A 20,380-nucleotide genomic window follows, 5' to 3' on the forward strand; every position below is an offset into this window, starting at 1 on the left:
TTTTTTATAAATTCTTTTTCAGCAGTTAAAGGAAACTTGATCTGTTTGAATTGGCAATAGGTAAATATAAACATGCTATGTGCATTAATAGAATTTAATGAAGATGTAACAATATGTAGTATCAATCACATATGGTCAGACTTAGCCACAAAATCTGTTTAGATTAATGCCAGGATGCATCTGACAAGCACTGGGACAACATAGTTCTTGCTTTCTGCGTCAAAAGGATTAAGAACTTTTATACCAATTGAAGTTCTTAAAGAATAATTTTTTTATCAGTCTACAAAACTGCCCAATTTAAGAACTAAAATTTGTTGACAGCCACGGCACAAAGCATGCTTCCTGTAAAATGGTAATTAATATCCAGCAGATTACTGACAAAACTGTATTATGTAGAGAATCAGGGAGATTAACATCTCTTCAATTACAGGAGTCACACCTCCAACTGCTGCTCCAAGTCAGTAGCAGCTGCATAACTTACCCTGCTTAATACCATCTGGGAACATCAGAGTATCTAAAGGCTTTGCTGTAATAAACAAATACTCACTGGGAATTGACACCTATTAATGTGGAACCTGTACAGCCTCAACATCATTGTTATACTCTCACTTTAAAAGCAAAGCTAAGACATGCTCTGGAGATTTTCCAGTTCAAAAAGAAAGCATAAACTCTATGCTGTGCAAAAGAGATTACAGATTTCAGTTTACTTAACTTCAATCCTTATTACTCTTTTTCATGGTAGAATCCCAAAGGCCCATATACTTGATGAATCACTGCTTCAAAGTCAACTTCTCTTTTATAAACCAGTTATAGTTAAAAAGCATTTTAACTATGCAAAAACAACGATCCTACAGATTTTAGTCCCACCTCGACGTCCACCACCTCCACCTCCTCTCATGAATTCAGGCCTTCTAGTTGCAAAAGAAACTTTGATAACATTGCCATTGAATTCTTTTCCTGTTGGAAGACAGAAAGTGAGAGAAAGGTCAAAGCTCCCAACAACCCAGCAGCAAGTTTAGAAGAGAAGCAATGTGCACAAACAGACTGAATACAAAGCTCTTGAGACACAAGGAGTCTGCAGTAAATAACTTATTTTTGAAAGCACTGGTCCAAACGTGAGATAGCAAACACGGAATTACTTGGTTCTCCATAAAGCCACAGCTATTTCTCTTAATTTAAACATGATGTGTAAGTTGCAATTTAAATAGACACTTAAGAATATGTAAAACATTTTTTGTCATGTTCATAGATAAGTAATTTGGATGTTAAAACTCTTCTTCCCCCAAGTCAGGTAACAAGGCTTTTGTACAATTCAACAGCCAGCACAAAAATTGTATTTCCCAAGTAAGGGAAAGACATGAACTTTTAATACACAAAGTTTTGGTTCTTCACAGATACAGGGTTTATCACAGAATAAACAGGACTGCATGTGTGCCTAATATAGTCATATTTCCTTTACCCTCCTAAACAAGTAATTTTGCATTTTATTAGCAAAATATAAACAATGAAATAGCATTCCAGATTTTGTACAGACTAACATTTCACACCAGAAGCAGAGCATGTACTTTTGTTTCTGCCCAATATTATTAAAATTCTGTGGACAGACCAGGTCACAGGAGCAGGCACTTCCCTCTGCCAAGACGAACTACTACAAAAGAGCATCACGGGATTTCCTGCATCAGGGCTGAAGAGTTTTCTATCAATGTTTCTCTGGGATCAGCTCTCTTCCTCCACTGAATAAGTAATTTAAAATAACCCTTGGTCTTTACTGCATATATACAAAGCACTTGTGCAAGGCTGCTGTAGCCACTGCCAAAATCTAAAAATGCTACCACAACACCAGTAACATCAATACTTACACTGTAGGAAATCCCTTCAGCTGCTGACACAGATGACAGCTCTATTGGTCTGAACAAGAAGTTACACTCTCCCAAGTAACATGAACACCACCTCTCATACTTTGTGCAGGGATGACTGAGGTACAGCAGCAAACACTAACAATTTCATCACACATTTTGGTCTCAAGCACTAGCTGCTGTTCCATTGAATTAGAAAGAAAGGCAGCACATACAAATTAGGATGAAACAGAGGCCTTTGGAAAAACAAGAACAAAAAAAATCCCAAGCACAAGCACACAAAAAACCCAAACAAAAAGTAGAATGAGGTCCCCAATCAGGTTATTAATTTGCTTCTTCCACTGCTTAGATTAATAAATAGATTAATAAACAACAAAAAGAACAGGTACTCTCACCATCAAACCAGTCAATTGCTGCTTTAGCAGAAGGAGGGTCATCAAAAGATACTGTTGCTTCTCCCTTTGGTTTGCCAGTATCCTTATCTGTATAAAGGTTTATCATAGGTTTGCCAGTCTTTTTGTTGGTCTGAAAGGAAAGGTTGTACACTTGGCACAGGAGAAATAATGGTAAAGGCAGTTCAAAGCATAAACTCTAACAGCTAAGCATCATTAGAAAGAAGATTCTCTTGGAGCTAGCCTGCAGAAACAGATGCTTTTGACTGAAGGATACTGACTGCCTGTTCTCCATGAAGTTAAGGATGGGCCCAGTTTTTACAAAAAGTTGAGGTCAAGTGCAGGAAGCCCTAATTCAGAACTGCAGAAACAGAAGAAAGCCACAGAACACAGAAGCAGGCTGGCTGAAGTACGAGTGTAGTACAATGGATAGAGTGTCAGTGTTAAGGGTTATAAAGATGAAAGAAGAGATACAAAGCAATCTAAATGTCACTAGAAAAAAGCTGCTGGTGCTGCCAGCTTACAAATGAGCTGTCAGCTGGGAACCCAGATAAAAATATTATCTGCAACTGCTGGAGAGTCAGAGCGAGCATCTGCCTTGAATGACACTAGTACATTTCCAATACACTAGCTCCACGAGTTCTCTTCCTTCTTGCCAATGATTTCTCATGTCACATACCTTTATAATACCAATTTGTTTGAAATAGTCTGCCACTTGATCTGTTGAAACATCCTCTCCAAGTCCTTGCACGAAGATAGTGTTGTTATCAGAGTTGTCAGACTCTGAATCTATGGAAAAAAATAAGCTATATTTACCATGTGTTTTTGTGGTAGCAAGAGAAGCAACATTTTAAGGCCAGGTCTAGTACATCAGAGACCAAACACATTCTACTGATGAGCTGTATGCTACACACTCAACCTGTCCATGCAGCTAGGACATCCAAACCCATCAAAGCAGCATATATTTTAAATAACACAAGTTTGGTGGAAGCTTTAGGGCAGTGAAAGCAGCTGTTTGGCTCAAGCAGATTCAAAAATTCACATGCAGTTTAATTAAAAAAAAAAAAAAATAAAAAAAAATTTAAGGAAGACAAGCTTCAGCTAAATTCTTTTGAGCCATGGGAACTGCAGTCACATCCATCTTTCTAGACATATATTTTAAAAGCAATGATCTAAAGAGCTACAACCCCCTCCCTCCCACTGCTTGTTTGCTTACCAGCATCTGATCTCGGTCCATAATCCCTTTGACCTACGAAATGGGTGTGGAAATAAAAAAATAAAAAAAAATAAAAATACTATTTTTAGCAAAACATTTAAGTGACTTTTTTAGAGACAAGAAAATATTTAAAGTATGCAATGCATCTAAGATCTAAAACATTAACCAGACATTTAGAGAATATTTAGATTAAAACGTTCAACAGAAGGTGTCTGTAGGACATTAATGTGTTCTTTAACTTGCAGCATGTGGCAGTTGCCACACTGATGCTATGCTGGTGTTATCTTGCAAATGCTGGTTGTCAGATCACCAAGCAGTTTACCACTTTTTTTTTTAAACCTCTAGTACCTTTCTAAGAAGCATTTGTAACAAAAAATTTTTTAAAAATAATAATAAGAAAAAAAAAATCCGGTGAACGTCACTGTCTCCACAAATTCTTTCATGCAATTTGACAAAGTAGAAATCCAGTTTATTGCTAAAGTTTGGCTATTAAAACTCATGAACACACCAGCCTCACCAAAACGCTCTAACGCTTCTACTAGATAGTAACAAGATATTGGTGGCTTTTAGATTTATAAAGAATTTCCACTGAAACATTTTTGGATACTCGGCACTTACCACCGTAATTTTTGAAGCCACCACGGTCACCACCACTGCAGAGGAAAAATTGAAGAAATGATTTCTTCCTTAAGTCTCTACGTGCTGAGCCCAAGGCTCAATCTACAGTTAACTGATCACAAGTTGAGAGTTACTGTCTGTCAGCTAAAGCACCACCTCTATGTTCTCCTCACTACTCATTCATGTTCAAAGATTAAATAACATGAAAGTGAATAATCTCCCGGGGTGCTGCATTGAAGAAGTGAAACCCTAAAGAGTATTTTAAACTAACCCATACACCTCGTCATTTCAATATTTTCTCCCATCCCATAAGCCAAAATGACTGCTATTAAAAACTGGGTTTTAAAACAGAAACATTATTTTCATGAAGGTTAATGGGCTTTAATTGTAGATGTAATTGCTACTTGGGAATAATTAGTACTTTAGTACTTTCCTAGAAGTAAAGAAGAGCTAAAGTTAATTAACCTCCATTGTTATGCATTGATATACGAGGGACAAATGAGCAGTATCAGCCATTCTCTGAGAAAGGGTCTGTGGGGACCTACTGTCCTATTAGCACTTGACATTACAGAGAAGGCGTGGGCATGTGAGCTTCAAAAGCAGAGGCCGTGAAGTTTTATTTCATTCATTCTGAAACCTGTGGCACAAAATGTAGACCAAGTTAAGAGATTACACATATCAGTTTTTCAAAGGTTAGAAGGGGACTTTATAAACAGGACATTACACCTCCAATTATGTGCATGAAAATAAACCCTCACTCTTTTCAATGTCAATGTTTGTACTGGTCAGATTTTTCACAACAGCATTTTTAATTGCAGCCATGTTATGAACACAATATAATCAATAGTCAAAGCCTTCAGGAAAAATACAACCACTGGATTTTATTGAAAGTCAATAACCAAGTGTCTCATACTGCCATGGACAACTGCCTGCTAGCCCTCCTTCACATGGAGGACACAGCTGCCACCTGAAAATTAGGCAGATTCACCTCATCCTGATAGTTTTCACACATAGCAGCTAAGATAAAGCCAGGGTAAGTTCAAACCCTGATGTAGAGGGCTATCTCCAGATTTTGGAACTATTGTGCCAGTACAAGTAGCCTCTTCAACAATGCACTTTACAACTAGAAATCACTCCAGGATTTAACTCCATCTACCAACACATCAGAGTCCAAACACAGGACACAAGCATCCCAGGAAAAGGCAATGCAATAAAATTAGGGCATAACTTCTGTAGCACTCTGTATGTTTTCTGTTACAGCAAATGCAGAGTCCTGAACGGGAGGTACTGCTTAATTAACATTTATGAGATAAAAATCTGTCCAAAGCAAGGGACAAAAAAGAAGCAAGGTTTCAATTGGTATTATCAAAACTTAATTTAAAGAGACATTCTTTGAAGGGTGACTGGCATTGTGTGACAGTACACTAAGGAGTATTAGATATTTGGCACAACATACTATCACTTTTACTGGGGCTTGCCCTCAAATACTTTTTTTTCCTGCAGATTTTAAATTGCTTATCCACAGAAAAAAAATCTGAATGCTAAACTGCAGTGTCATCTACTCGTAAGTAATTCATTCTGCTCATTAAAAAGGTAAAATGAATGAATTTTATATGCAACAGAGCTAGCTCTTTATTCAAGGCTGGCTATTTTCAAGGACTGATGATAAAAACACAATGGTGATCATAAAATTTACTATAAATACCTTTCTGCCATCTCCAATTCACTTCAGCTAAAAAAAGAAACTTCATTATGACACAACAATTTTCAGTAAGATGCCTGCTCTTCTAGGATTTTAACTCAGGAATAACAAGAGTGAATACATCAACCAGGGAAATGTTATTAAAGTTTTCCAACTCTAGATTATGGTCCCAGTTCGTCAGGACAGCATTAGCCAGACCATGTATTAATTCTGATTTGAAAGTAAACAGCAGCAGAGACATAAATTAGAAAACCTCAATAATCTAAAACCATACATAAATTAAGTTTGTGATCCAGGATTTTACAGGAAGTGAGGATTTTGCTAAGATGCTGGGGTAAAACCGTGTGCACCATGATTCTGAGAAGTGACAGAGTTGGATATATAAAATATAAAGGAAGATACAGTCAAATGCTTAACTCCTACCTCTGTGATACAGTAATTCTGCACCCTGCACTAATAAATTCAATCCACAATTTTAAATTAGTTCTTTGTGTCTGCAGAAACATGTTTTTGTCCAAGTATGCTTCAGCATGTTACCTTCTGCTTGGGTCTTACATGACCAACCTAACCAAAATCTGCATCAATTCAGTGACAGATGCATTTGATAATAGATTAATGCTTTCCTCCATTTTTAAGTCCTATTTCGTATGTGATTTATAAAGCTGCAGTGTGTTACCCTCTGAGATTGCTGGGGCAAAGCTACCCAAGATCCCCAGGAGGCATGTGGATATGCTTCAGCAAGTGAAGTCAAACCCAGAAACTGGCTGCAAGTAGCTGATGCCACAGGCTCAGATTTATCCCTCACTGAGACCCAAAATTCAAGTCTCAATTTCAGCAACTGAATTAGTTCCTCCAGTATCATCACAGAACATGGAAAATATCACTGCAGTGTTTCACAGTCTTGCACAAATAGATGGGCGACGAGATGGAGTTTGGGGTTTTAACATCCTGTTAGAATCATGAGCAGGTAGCTAAAATTCAGCAAAGCCACCACCAAAGGTAACAAAATAAAAGAGACTGAACTGCACGCAGCCAGAATGTGCGCACGGCACCATTCATAGTGAGAAAAAACTTACTGCTACGAAAGACGTGTCATCAGATGTTCTTTTCTCCTATACTCAGTTAAATATATACCCCTATATCTATTTAAACATCACCTATTTGAGTGTAAATGGAGTTCATCTGAACATTGCTTACTTCAGCTGGGAATAACTCCTTAAATTAAACGCACAGTTACATGGAGAGCTGAACATTAGACACAAGAAATATATTTTAAAAACAGTGATCAAATATTGGCAGAGGTAGCACTAAGAATTACTAAGAATTCTGGAACCAAATTTCAGCCTCCAACACACATCTATGTCTTGTCAAGCACGTGGGAGTTACACATAAGAATGTACTGTTACAAACAAGAAAGGAATGTTTAGTGCACCAATAAAGTCACTGGCAGATGGCTTTTATTTTTTTGCTGCCTATATTTATTGCCTCTGTTCATGTTTTTCCAAAGTCTATATAAGGCTAAGCTCAAGCATATATATTACAAGTCAAAATATTAATTCTGAACACAAACCACATATGTAAAAAAACATTTGCCCTAAGTTGTAGTTTCTTTATATCACAAGCAGCTAATTCCCACTCAAAATAGTTAACATAGCAATTAAGCTCCATCAACATCAAACCTGCAGAAGATGGGGGAGGGAAAGCGAAGTTAGGATTTCTGTGACAAATCCCAACACAATGGTAAATCCTTTTCTAAACTGCATTTAGGTAGTTCCACCAACACAGAGTGTATGAGCAGATTCAAAGGCAAAGCTGCTCCCATTTAATCCCCAGACTCTAAAAGAAGGGCAGTGACACAGGTATGGCTACTCCACTGCCTGAATGACTTTCCCAAGATGAAAGAAAACAAACCTGCTTTGCATTGCTACTGTATTTCCCACCTACACGCTCAGCCAAAACAATTCGGTCCCACAACCACAATGAGCAATTAATTCCTCATCTTTCAGATGAGGACTCTAACAAAAAGGTGACTTATTCTACAAGGAAACTTGGAATAACTTAAACTCTGCATTCTCCAGACCTGGTGCAGCTGCTTTCTAATCAAAAGAGCTCAAAGATGAGACTCTTCTGTAATGGGTTTTTAAAAAAAAGGAAAAGATTTTGCTTCTTAGCCAAAATACAAATTAGTGAGATCATAAATTTTTCAAGCTTCAAAATGAAAGGGTGGAAGAATTCTACTAAAATCCCAAAAGACTTAATTCATGACCATTAAAAAAAAAATCTGAAGAATAATTTTGAAAACCCGAAGTTACCAAGATTAAAAAGGGAACATCTGACACAAGATCATTGTTCTCCATCACAACAACATCAGATAGGGAACGTGAACAGTAATTTCTCATAAGATATTTTCTTCCCAGTGCTGCATGGCTTTGCACAGGCACAAAAGACAAATGAGTGTCTGAAAAGACAAATGAGTGCTGAAAGCATTTATTACAGCACGTATTCGAGTCATTCTAGTTTTCAGAATAACGATTCACACCTTAACAACTACATTTTGAAGTACTTTTATAAAGGTGATTCAACGAAATGAAGGCTCTCCAAATTTCAAAATGATTATTTGATTTTGCCCCAAGTATTCCAGGATAATTATTTTCGGTATTTGCAGACTGCTCAGAGAGGTCTTGCATGCAGGGTAAGTTTATACAGGCAAATGCAACTGGCAAAAATCCTGCAGGAGAATTGATGCTGCAGCCAAAGTATCACACGTACAGGACAGCAGCAAGTCAGGGATGAGGGCTGTAGACAGGATGCACTGATGGCCCAGCACTCCAGAGTAAGTTAGACAATACAGCTGTAAGCACACCAACGACTGGGCAGATGAACAAGAGCTGCAACAAGTTCTCCCAGCTTTAAATGCCAGTCAAGACAAAATTTTTATTACTAGCTAAGACAGAAGAGATTAATTCGCTATGATCTCAAGTTAGCTATTGATTTTTTTTGTAATGTCAAGGAACAATACATTTTTTGTGTTGCTAGAACTCATTTACACTTTATTTTCCAATGACTATAAAAATCAAAACCTACATTATTACAGCAGTACAAATATCTATGTAGACAAAATTTTTAGGTATTATCTCCTGATGGCTATGGAATTTCCACAATTTAATGCTAATCATTAAAATGTGATCAAAGTAAAAAATTGAAAATTGTAACTAGTTACCGGAAACAGACCTGACACTGCTACACAAGCTGCTTTTGAGGGGGAAGAAACCCAAGGAAACAAAACCAAAAAACTACCCTGAAACCCCACATCTTCACAGGACTAAATGTGATTTCTTACCTTATTAGAAGTTATTTTCCCCTTGATTATACAGTCTGTTATTTAACCTTTTACACTTTTCTAATAAGCATGACCTTGGTAAAAATGTATGTCATGTCAGAAGCAGAATCCTCCATCATAATTATGCAGAAAGACTGAATGGACATGTATGACACTGCAGTTTCAGAAAAATTTCACTGCAAACAGCATTAAAGGCTGCATCACTTCACAGAAGCAGACAGACTTCCTAATAAATGCTTTCCTAAATTCTTTTGCTGTATTTTCCCCCACTTCTCCATTCACCTCCACTCTTTTCCTTCTTTTGGCTTTCAAGACCACTGAAGTATTACTATCTACATGGATACGTGAACAAAATTGTTCTTACATTTTGGAGAAATATGGGAAGAGGCTTTATTTTCACAGACATTAATTTATCTTGCAAAGACAGAAGTTTGTTTCAAAGTGATAAAATCTACCAAAAGTACTTTCTTTTTTTTTTTGAAGCTCACATTCATTCCTCTTATTGGAAAGGGCTCAGCTAGAAACAATTTTTTAAAAACCCAGATGTTATCATAGGAATATGGAAAACCTTCATCCACACAGAGAAGCTAATTTTAAAAATCGTTCAGTTTTAACTGAAAATTAACTTAGAAATTACTTTGCTAGCTAAGTTTATATTATATATAACCCCAGTAAACTTTAACATAAAGTAACTATTAATGTTTTTGTAATTGTGCTAGCACACCTAATTAAGAGAGAAAGGGTCTACCTACATCATCAAAACAGCAAGCCATGAAGTACAATTTGGGAGCATCTTAGGAGCAGGCAAACTTTAAATATGGTTTAAAAATGAATAAAAAGTAACCAAGTCTTAACACACTCTTGGATTATTTTATTTAAATTAGATCAGTTGAAGCAAACAGCATTGTATAATTAGAGTTCTTCGTTAAGAGTTCTTCACCTGCAGTTCTAGCAAGAACCCAGAACCGTGCAGCCTATTAAAGGGTAAGTGGTGTTGACAAGCAACACTTCAAAGCTCACTGGAAGCTTCCACATTCTTACTTTGCATCAATGAGCACAAAAATACACCTCCAACCATTCCACAAGGGTAGCCAGTTCTGATAGTTTATTAAGAAATAATAATGCCATCTGGCCTAATTCAAGAGGAATTTAAAGCAAAGGTCCCAGTCTTTCAGACCTATGCATGAAATCATCTGCAAGCACAGAATTAAATATGTGCATGAATTTTCTTGTCAGGAACCTAATTTTCTTGTCAGGGCCTAAGGCAACAGCAGAAGGGGAAACAGTATTGTTAATATTTAAAATCTGCCCAAAATAAATGTGTTCAGACTGACGGCTAAACCAATAATAAAAACTGTACTTTAATGGGAGATCAAAATTGCAAATAAACCCAGTAAAGAACAAGTAATATTATTCCTAAATTACTCAATTATTTACAAAGCAGAAACATAATTAGCCAACCTTAGAGGAATGATTTGCCACTGTAAAGTCAAAATAATTCCCTGCTAAAAAATTAGCTACCTTAGCTATAAATTTTATAAAACTTTCTCAATCCCTGGCTGTTCGTTTTCTTGTCATTGAAAACAATTTTTTACAGGTTTTAAAATATCTTGTTTTAAGGGACAGGCTCAGGTGGTTTTTACATTACAACTCATGTAAATAAAATGCTGCTATCTGTCCTAACAAGCAAACACTTGGTCTCAGTTTATCTGAATCTAAAAGCCTTTCTCAAGCAAAATGCATTTCTGTGCAGTGCAGAAAGGTTTAATTTTAGAAATCTTCCATTTTTGGAAATCTAAATCTGAATCACATTAGAAACAGACATATAGTAAATGAAAAACTGCTAAATAATAAAAAACAAGGGTAAGGAACTGCAGGCACTGGAATGAGATCACTTACCTGTATCCAGACATATGACCTCTTCCATCCATGTCATATCCCCCTCTACCTCCTCCCTGTGACCCGCCATATCCTCTATTATCTTCTCCATACCTACTCTTTTCACGACGATCATCTGGAGGGATGAGTAAAACAAAACAAAGCATGAGTAAATTGTAGTGAAAACTGCAGTGCAGTGAAAATTCTCACCCTGCCATTTTTTCCCCCACTCAAGTCTGACATTTAAATCTGGAAAGCATCAATTCCTAAATCTCTCTTATATTACCTATATCCTATGTAATGGAGAAAAGTTTGATTCTGTTCCAGTTATCTCCCCAGGCTTCCAGAGCCACAAAGTATCTCAGAATGTAAATTCTCTGCACTTTAATCACACTCAATTTTCCAAACATTAAACACATATTGTCTAAAATACACTTTTCATTCTACTGTTTAAGGCCAGGCTGGATGAGGCTCTGAGTAACCTGGTCTAGTGGAAGGTGTCCCTGCTGATGGCAGAGGGGTTGGAACTGGATGAGCTTTAAGGTCCCTTCCAATCCAAACCATTCTATGATTCTATACTTCCATATAGGCTTCCCAGTTTGCAAAAGACATCACTGAAGACAGAACAGGGATAAAGAGTGCAGGCTGTGCTGCTTCTGTGAAGTTACTGGATAATAAAAAAATAAAGTCTATCTTGCACTTCTCATATCCTTCCATCTCACAATTCACCTACACAGCGTAAAGCTGGAATGTGAAGTGCAAAAGCTCTTCCTGATTGATCAAGACATGTCATCCTCATGCAAGGAAGAGGGTTCAAAAGAGCTTAGGAAAAAAATTCCATATAGAATTTGCAGAACTCCAGGAGATGGGACTCTGCAAGGCTGTCTCCAACAAATGCAACTGCAGTAATTTTGGGGATGAAACAATTTTTCATCTCTGCATAATGTTCTGAAAGTCTTAACAAATAAAACATTCCCCAAGGACATCAACATGGAAAAAAAGCTTTAACTATTCATCAAATCAACCGTCCATGGAAGGAAATCTAACTATTTCGCAGTGCTTCTGCTCAATTTTCTTAGCCAATATTGAATTCAACCTGTGAATTTTACCTTGGCTGTTGTGGCTATAGCTTCCCTTCTGAGACTGGTAGGACTGCTGAGAATGGCCATATGAGCTTTGGTGCTGGTTATAGCCTGACTTTTGGTCATACGAGCTCTGGTGGCCATAGCCCGACTGCTGGTCATATGAGCCCTGGTGGCCATAGCCCGACTGCTGGTCATATGAGCTTGACTGCTGGTCATAAGAGTCTTGGTTTTGTCCATAGCTTGACTGCTGATCATAAGAGCTTTGGTGCTGACCATAGTTTGACTTTTGTTCATAAGAGCCTCTTCCACTTAAAATAAACAGAATTTGTATTAATAGCTAAATGTTCACAGAATAGAAAGCAAAACAATGGCTGAAAACTTATGACATTGCTACAATTTCCTAGTCCCAGTTACCTCCCAGTCGTTACTGGCATATGGATACAAAAATACTCTGTTTCCTCTCTGCTGGGATATATCTGACTTCCAATAAAAGCAAGGCAAAAAACTGTGTTACCATTGCTTTCAAGACATCCTCAGTTCCCACTGTAAATGTCACTCAAGAGCATCACTCCCTTTACATATTCCAGTACAACACTTGCCTTCTCCCCTCTCCCCAGCAGCATGACAACGGCTGATTCCCACGACCCAATAATCACCAAATCTTTCTCTACGGAACTGCAGGGACGACACTGCCACCATTTAAAAAAATAAAATAAAATAAAATCCATACCACACAAAGTTTTGCTCTCACTGACTTTTTGCTCTCACTGAATTGCAATCTATCTTTTTTTTCCTGGGCATTCTACCATTTGGCCATTAAGTTTTCTAACTCTTATCACATTCCCTAACATACTTGCAGTTCTTCCCACTTTAATGCCATCTACATACACTATCCCACCAACTTTCATCAGAAACAATGATCAATATCACACCTAAGATACTCCAACTCTATGCAGCTATACATTCTAAGAAGGAGTTGTATCTTCTGACTAATCACTTTCTAGCAACCACAAGGATATATCTCACCCACACCATATTTTCCAAGGCTATTTCAGCATCCAAGGTAGAAACAAAAGCATTTTGAAAATCTAGATATACAAGAGAACTATTGTTCCAGTTGGGTCACCCTTTCATAGCAAGACACTATATAGGTTTATGAGAAATAAATTGCACCCAGGAAACACTGGTTGTTACTCCTACTGTTGTTTTGTTCCTGGGTACTTAGTTGCAGCTTAACTGTATTATTTTTCCAGTAACTGAAATTCATCACCAACCTCTGTCACCCTTTCTTCTCTTCCTCCTCTCTGCTTCCACCCTTGTTCAAAAGATGAGGCACTACATTTGCCACTCTAGTCCTTGGCAATCTCACTTGCTAACAAAAATGGCTCAGAAAAACAAACAAACAAAAAATCTAAAAGCCTCCAGAAAGTTTCCACCGGCTTCTCAAAGCACTCTAAGATGAAGCCCATCATGTCCAACCAATCTCAAAATATCCCATCCATGTAAATATCATCTAATCTGCTCTCTCCCAGTTCTCTAATATCTCCTAGATCTTAGTTTTACCATAACTAATCCCAGTGGCAAAGAGATTATGAAGATTTTTGTTAATATCTTCACTTCAAGAATGTCAGCTCCACTTTAGCCTTTGCACCATCACCAAGGAAGAAAGCATCGTTGAGAGCATCCACAGTTTGCTGGTTTTCCTTCCTTCTCTCCCTTAGGATGTAAAAGCTACAATTTTGTGGCTATCCTCTTCAAAGCTGCTGTAATTTAATTTCTCAGTTTCTCATTACTTGTTACAAGCACACATTGAAAAGTTTCCCTCCAATGTCTTTTCTAAATTTTCTTGGTCAAACCCTACTTGCTGGATAATCTATGCCCTGCTGCATTTTTTTCCCCCACTGGATGTCTACAGAGTTAAAAACTACATTATTGCCTAGTCATAGGGAGTCCATAGCTCCCATATGAGAGCTATTGTACAGCTCTAATAAACACTCAGGAAACAAAGCAAAGCAAACAAAACTCAACCATGTCCCTGACTTCTTTTGAGATGCAAAAGACACTCTGAGTGACAGCACCTACTGCTGACAGATTAAGACCTTGCTTGTTTATATCGAGAGAGTTTGTAGTAATAGCTACAGAAACAGAAGCCAAGTACAGGTTTGCTGAAGCCCAGATTGTTTTATCAGCTTGCAAAAAAACCCCACAAAAAAATATCTGGACCTTGGACATAAGAATGAAGTTTAGTACATGACAGTGTATTTTAAAGAGGTCACATGATCCTCAATAAAGATCTAATGCAAGCAGTAATCTTGGGGTGTATGCATGAAGCTTGTAAATTAGATAATGAAGTGGCTTTGTAAGTCACTACAGGAAGTTGGGTTGTATTTTCCAATATGCTTTAAAACTTGCATCATTATACTCCTAACACCAATTTGAGTACAAAATCACAGAACAAATAAAATACATTTGTAACAGCATGAAGTACTGACTCACAGTGCAGTCTGCACACACACATTTAAGTTACTGATAAGGATACAAAACCATGGTGCTTTGAGAATCCCACATAGATGGAAAAAGAAAGATATTTCTTAAAATGGCATTTCTGAATCCTTTCCTCTTCTTTCACCACAGAATGACATCCTAAGTCAGATAAGAAGCCTACAAATCCAAGAACAAGCAAGAATTTCCTTGCTAACAGCTTATTTGAAGTTAAAGAGTACTGTAAGTTTATACAAAAGAATGTGACTGGAGAGGTACTCAATCTATCTTTTTCTTAATCAAAATATTCTCTACCAAGTCCATTCTTTATTGCAGTCACTATCCAAAGACTTCTAAATTTTATCTCCCTGTATAGCCTGACTTCAAAACAACTGCATCCATCCTTTGATAAAGAAATATTCTTCCCTTACCTCCTGTTCTTTCAGGCATTAAAAATGTCTTAAGAATGTGGATTTTCAGATATTTGTCCTTTTTTTAGCAAAGACAGCAGGAAAACTGTTACAGCTCTAGCTATGAATTTATAACTACTAGACAGTACTTTAAATAGACACTGTTAATCTCAGCTTCCTTACCCTCTAGACGATCCTTTCTGCTGCCCCTGACTGCCATAAGACTGCTGGTTGTATGAGCTCTGATTCTGATTTTCATAACTGGATTCATCATCATATCCCTGGGAATCTTGTCCATAACCTGGAAATGGAGGAAGAAAATTTTAGTAAATATTCACTTTTTAATTGCTGCCAATGAATGTAACAAGCTAGCCAAACCTGTTTGATTTTGTCCATAGTTCCCATGATAACTTCCATAGTTCTGTCCATAGGAGGAACTGTCTCCACTCTGCCCATAACCAGAATATCCCTGTAATTTAAAGGATGTATTCAAGTGAGCGTAACTTCCACAGCAATGACACAGTAATGACAGTTTTCCTTCACTAGACACGATTGCAAACATCAAGCACAGCTGAGAATGGACTTCTTCCCAGCCCAGATATATATATATACACATCCAGGAACAATAATTTTCACTCAAGGAACATCTGTGTTGAAAGACACAATGTTTTTTTCAACTTACCTGTCCTTGTCCATAATTCTGACTGCCCTGATTGCCATAGGAGGAATAGCTGTAAGAGAAAAATGCATTCAATAAACACTTACAGTGCCTTCCACGTGGGCTGGAAAGTATTTTTGGTGTTATTTTAAGTTTCTTTTCATTCCACAATGGGTGTTCAATCCGAGTACTGTAGTTGTAGGCAGATTAGAACCACATCAATAAACATTATAATGATTATCACAGTTGACTGTCAGAAGCCAGAAGAGTTTATTTTAATTTCTGCTGTGTTTCAAGCATAAATTTAAAGTACATGAAAGTTGGGCTTACTGCAATTTGACATGTTCTTCAGAACCACAGAAAACTTGGTTGAACAAAACCAAAGCATTTTAAGTTTTTCAGTATATTCTTACAAAGTTAATTTTATTTTCATCAATTCCTGTCAATTTGGTATTTATTGGACTATTCAATATCATCATCACCATCAAAAACCACGCTAGCTTTAGATTGTACTTACTCTTTATTCTGCCACTTTAAGGCTTCATGAACTTGACAGGAGAACCATGTGCTGAAACTCCCATCATACTCAGGTATAAACTCAAACTCACACAGTGCTATATGTGTAGAACTTGGTGACTTTCATTAGCACAGTCAACATTAGCCGTGATTTTCATACTTCCATAAAGAACACTTTTATTTCACTGATTAAAATACCTCCCTCCCAAACCTGCAGCTGTTTTATGAACTGGCTTTTAAATGTCACAATTACAAACAGTTATCAGCAGGTTTTAACACAACGTTCCCCCCAACAGGAAAATAAAACGGAATAATACAATTTTATATCTATATGGCCTGTCATCTTTATACCTGTATAACTTTTGGCTAAAATCTCAGTGAGCTGCTTAAGGCACTCATATGAAAAATATTTCTCTATATTCTTGCCATTTCAAAATTCTTACTATTAAAAGATGTCATCCCAATTTAAACCTGCTTATTGTTTTCCCTTCAGGAATATAGTTGTTTTCCTTTTTTATAAGACATCTTAATAAAGGCCCAGAGCAGTAAGCTTTCTGCACCTGTAACTCCAAAAACTTATGAACACTGTAACATGCCCAAAAAATTCAAACATAATGCTGGGAATCCTAAATGGCCTTTTAATTTGCAGATTTAATTGCTAACAGCAAAAAAACCCACACATACCTCTGCTGGCCCCCAGACTGACTGTAACTTCCAGAATCTAGAAAAAGAAGCAAGTCATGTTGAGAATTTCCAATTGACATTTTATTCCTCTACTCATAATAAGAGGAAAAAAATTGGGGAGAGGGAGAAAGGTTCAAGTACGTCAGATAACGCAGCTGCTTTCCCTGCAGAATGAGGCAGTTTCCTCTTTATTAACAAAAAAGAAAAGGCACAGAGTACAGAGGACATGACACAGGCACGGGCACTTTGAACTTTCTCTCTGCAGGATCTGAATTCCACTGTCAAAGCACCTCTTCCAACATTTGGGACTGCAGAAGCCTCTCTAGTGGCAATCGAATGCAGTGCCATCATCAATGAACAGAATTAACTCAGCAGCAGCTGAATTAATGAAGCAAAGCTAAGGAGGTTGGACCTACTGATCCCCTGTGTAGGACGCCCTAAGAAAGCTCTGCCCATCAAAGGGCACAGACACAGGCAGGATGTGGAGCTGTAAAATCAGGGATGGAAGAACCAGGACATATCCCTGCTCTCATTTTGCAAAAGGAGAAGTGTTATTGATAGCTCAAACCATGAATGAATGCATTTACACAGCACAAGTGTCCAGGCAGATATTATGAATATTACTTCCAAGTAATGTAAACATCAGTTATCAAGGTAATTCATTTTTTAAATACATTGGAAGAATGTGGATTTCAAAATGTTACCTCAAGTTTTAAAAAAAAAAAATTAAATCACTAAAATGGATTGAGTTGTATTTAAAAGAGAGCATTTAATTTTTAAAAGCTATCAACATTATGAAAACCCCTGTTACCTGCTAGTTGGAATTGAATTCATAAATAGAGTGATTTGTCTTTACTCATTTAGCTTATTACATTATTTGTTAATTGCACAATGATGGTTACCTTGTCAACTGCAAATTTTTATGTGTTAAAAACTATTATAGAAAGGAAAATACATGTTCCTACTGGTTTATTTTCCCAAGGCAGCTGTAACAGATGCAGACACACAGAACACACGTGCATTGCTCCATTAACCTCAGCCCCTTCAGAATTCAGGTTGTCACGAGCACATTTCACCTCCTCAGAGATACCCACACACCCCAAGCTGCTCTACACCCCACCAACCTCTTCACTACACGGACTCTGCTGACCTCACTTTCTATGCAGGAGCCTCAATTCCTCTTGACATTTTTGCTTGAAATTCCCACCTTCTTGTCAAAACTCAAACACCTCCTTCCTTTCTCTACCAGCCTCAGCAGTACTGTCACTCACTCTGGATAAGAGCCCTGCAATTTTCCTGTTCCTTTCAAATCACTTCAAGAATTGGTACAAATATTGTGGTGCTGTGGTCTAATAAAAACCATCAGGAACTTCTCAGTTTTCATCCCTGACTTCAGTCTTTCCCCCACGCTCTCTCTCTCTCTCTCTCTAACTTCTACACCCAGAGCTGACTAAAAAGCTGCCAGCGAGAGTTAATTACAAAGCAGAGTAAAAGTCATAAACTATAAACGACTATAATAATTTTCCAATCAAAACACTCATCAAATTGCTGCAAGTCTGTTCATTATACCTCCCTCATCTGATTATAAACCCAGCCCTGCCAGTACTTACACATCTATTTAAACACATGCTGAGGATGTCACCTAAGCTATTCAGACCTGAAGCAGCATTTTTAGTGGTCAAGTGTCTCCTCAAAGCAACACAAAGCATCAAATTTCATATTCTGTAAGAGAAACTTTTACCAAAAGCTGAGATTAAATAATACTTCATTTCACATGTCCTATAAAGCAGTTTCACTCAGATATGAAACATTCTCCTCTTCTTCCTCTGCTACACAAATATTTCATTGCCTTTTCATAATGAAAAGCATTTAAAAAGTACAACTCAAACATGTTTATTGTTTTTAATGAGCTGAAGGTTAATTTTCTTACATTATGTCAACTTAAATTATCAAAAAGATTATTATTAAATAGGTAATAGCATTTTAAAATGTTGGTTTCACTCCAAAATGTATGTGCCATTAATGTTGCTAATTAAAACAAAGAATATTAATGGTTGTATCAGAAAGAATTCTCGAGTAAGGATGTAATTAGCTATAAACAGAAGGACTACATTTAATTCTCCTTAGTTTCTTCTTTATCCACTTCTGCCAAACCACTAAATTTTGGAAAAAGTTTGAAAGCAACCAGATAAGGAGTCTGTAAAAAATGAGTAAGTAAAATCAGAGGAATTTCCCTATTTATACATTTTTATACATCCTTTGCTGGACTGCTTAGTCTACAGACTTCTGATCGATTTATTTTGGTGGGCTCAGTGGGGACAAAAGTCTGTAAGTATTTCAGGTAGTTTATTCTGCAAATTAACAGATAGTTTATTCTGCAAATTCCTGGATACACAGACAATTTTTCTGAATGTTTAAAAAGCCCATGGAAAAATTTCCCATGAATGTAGTGGGGGAGAGCAGACAGCCACCTTGCACTGCTCAGAAAGTGTATTCCTCTTAAGATAGAAAAAATCTGCTGAGAAAATGTGAAAACAAGTTCTCATAGAAAGCAATTCATCTAAAGAAGCAGCATTGTTTCTGTAGCATTCTCAACAAAAATAATCCCATGTTTGGGCATCACCACAGAGTAAAAACAGAGGAGACACTCGCAGGTGCTTGACTGCAAGTACTTGAGGTCTGGGAAGAAAGTGGGGTTAGATTTCTGCTACATTAACTTCCAGATTACTTCATGGTCTGAAGTCATTTTATTGTACCTGCATACATGTTTTCTTTTCATGGCAAAGGGCTGTCCTTGCACTAAAGGACTCCTCTCACATACCTTGTTTTGGTTTTATTCTCCATCATTTATATAGACTAAAATGGCTCAACCCTACCATGGCTCACTCCACAAAGCACTTACAGCCCTTAAATTCCTTCTCCCGTTCTGGGGTACACTATCTATCCACGACTTCACAGGGCCATCACTGCTGGTGGCATGGAAACATTTCCACCTCAGACGAGATGAAGAAACAGCAACACAACGTGCTCACAGGAGCCCAGGAGAAGCTGGTCTGTGTCAAGTCATCGGGGACAGCAGATTTACTGTCTCTGTACTCAACCAAAGGCCGTTTGTTAGGAAAAGAATTATAGCCAGTGCATTTTTAAGCCCACAGCAGGGAGGCTGTGAAGCTACCCCCTTCCCTATGCTGGCACCTTTGGGACACGGGGGCTGCTAGAGTAGAATGAGAAGTAGATGCAGCAGATACTGGGACACAAAGGTGGGTCCAGTGCTGGGTGGCAGGGAGGGCATGTCCCCTGCTAAGGGGGGGAGCATGACCCAAAGGAAGGGGCATTTGCATTCCATGGGGGGTGTTAACCCAAAGGGGGAGCACACAAACCATGCTGTGGGCAGTGGCACAACCGAAAGGTGGGACTGCATCTCACACCAGGGTGTGTGGGGGAGGACACACATATAACCAGAGTGTGGCCCACACAGGGGAATGGCCATGGACCAAAATGGTGGGCTTACACCTCACACCAGGGGCGGAACATGGCCCAAATG

General features: G+C 37.7%; 1 protein-coding gene across 1 annotated transcript; it reads right to left on the minus strand.

Moving 5' to 3' along the window:
• Positions 1–867: 867 nt before the first annotated feature.
• Positions 868–16,873, minus strand: LOC104517991 (TATA-binding protein-associated factor 2N; the record flags this gene model as incomplete). Its single annotated transcript, XM_010176131.1, has 11 exons — positions 868–957; positions 2,252–2,381; positions 2,928–3,037; positions 3,465–3,497; positions 4,083–4,117; positions 11,024–11,138; positions 12,112–12,395; positions 15,162–15,279; positions 15,357–15,447; positions 15,661–15,709; positions 16,837–16,873. Coding segments are annotated over 11 exons (1,092 nt in total), but the record flags the coding sequence as incomplete, so codon positions are not given.
• Positions 16,874–20,380: the final 3,507 nt, after the last annotated feature.

The sequence above is a fragment of the Antrostomus carolinensis genome, unplaced genomic scaffold, assembly GCF_000700745.2.
Source record: "Antrostomus carolinensis isolate BGI_N321 unplaced genomic scaffold, ASM70074v2 scaffold2679, whole genome shotgun sequence".
Lineage (NCBI taxonomy): Eukaryota > Metazoa > Chordata > Aves > Caprimulgiformes > Caprimulgidae > Antrostomus > Antrostomus carolinensis.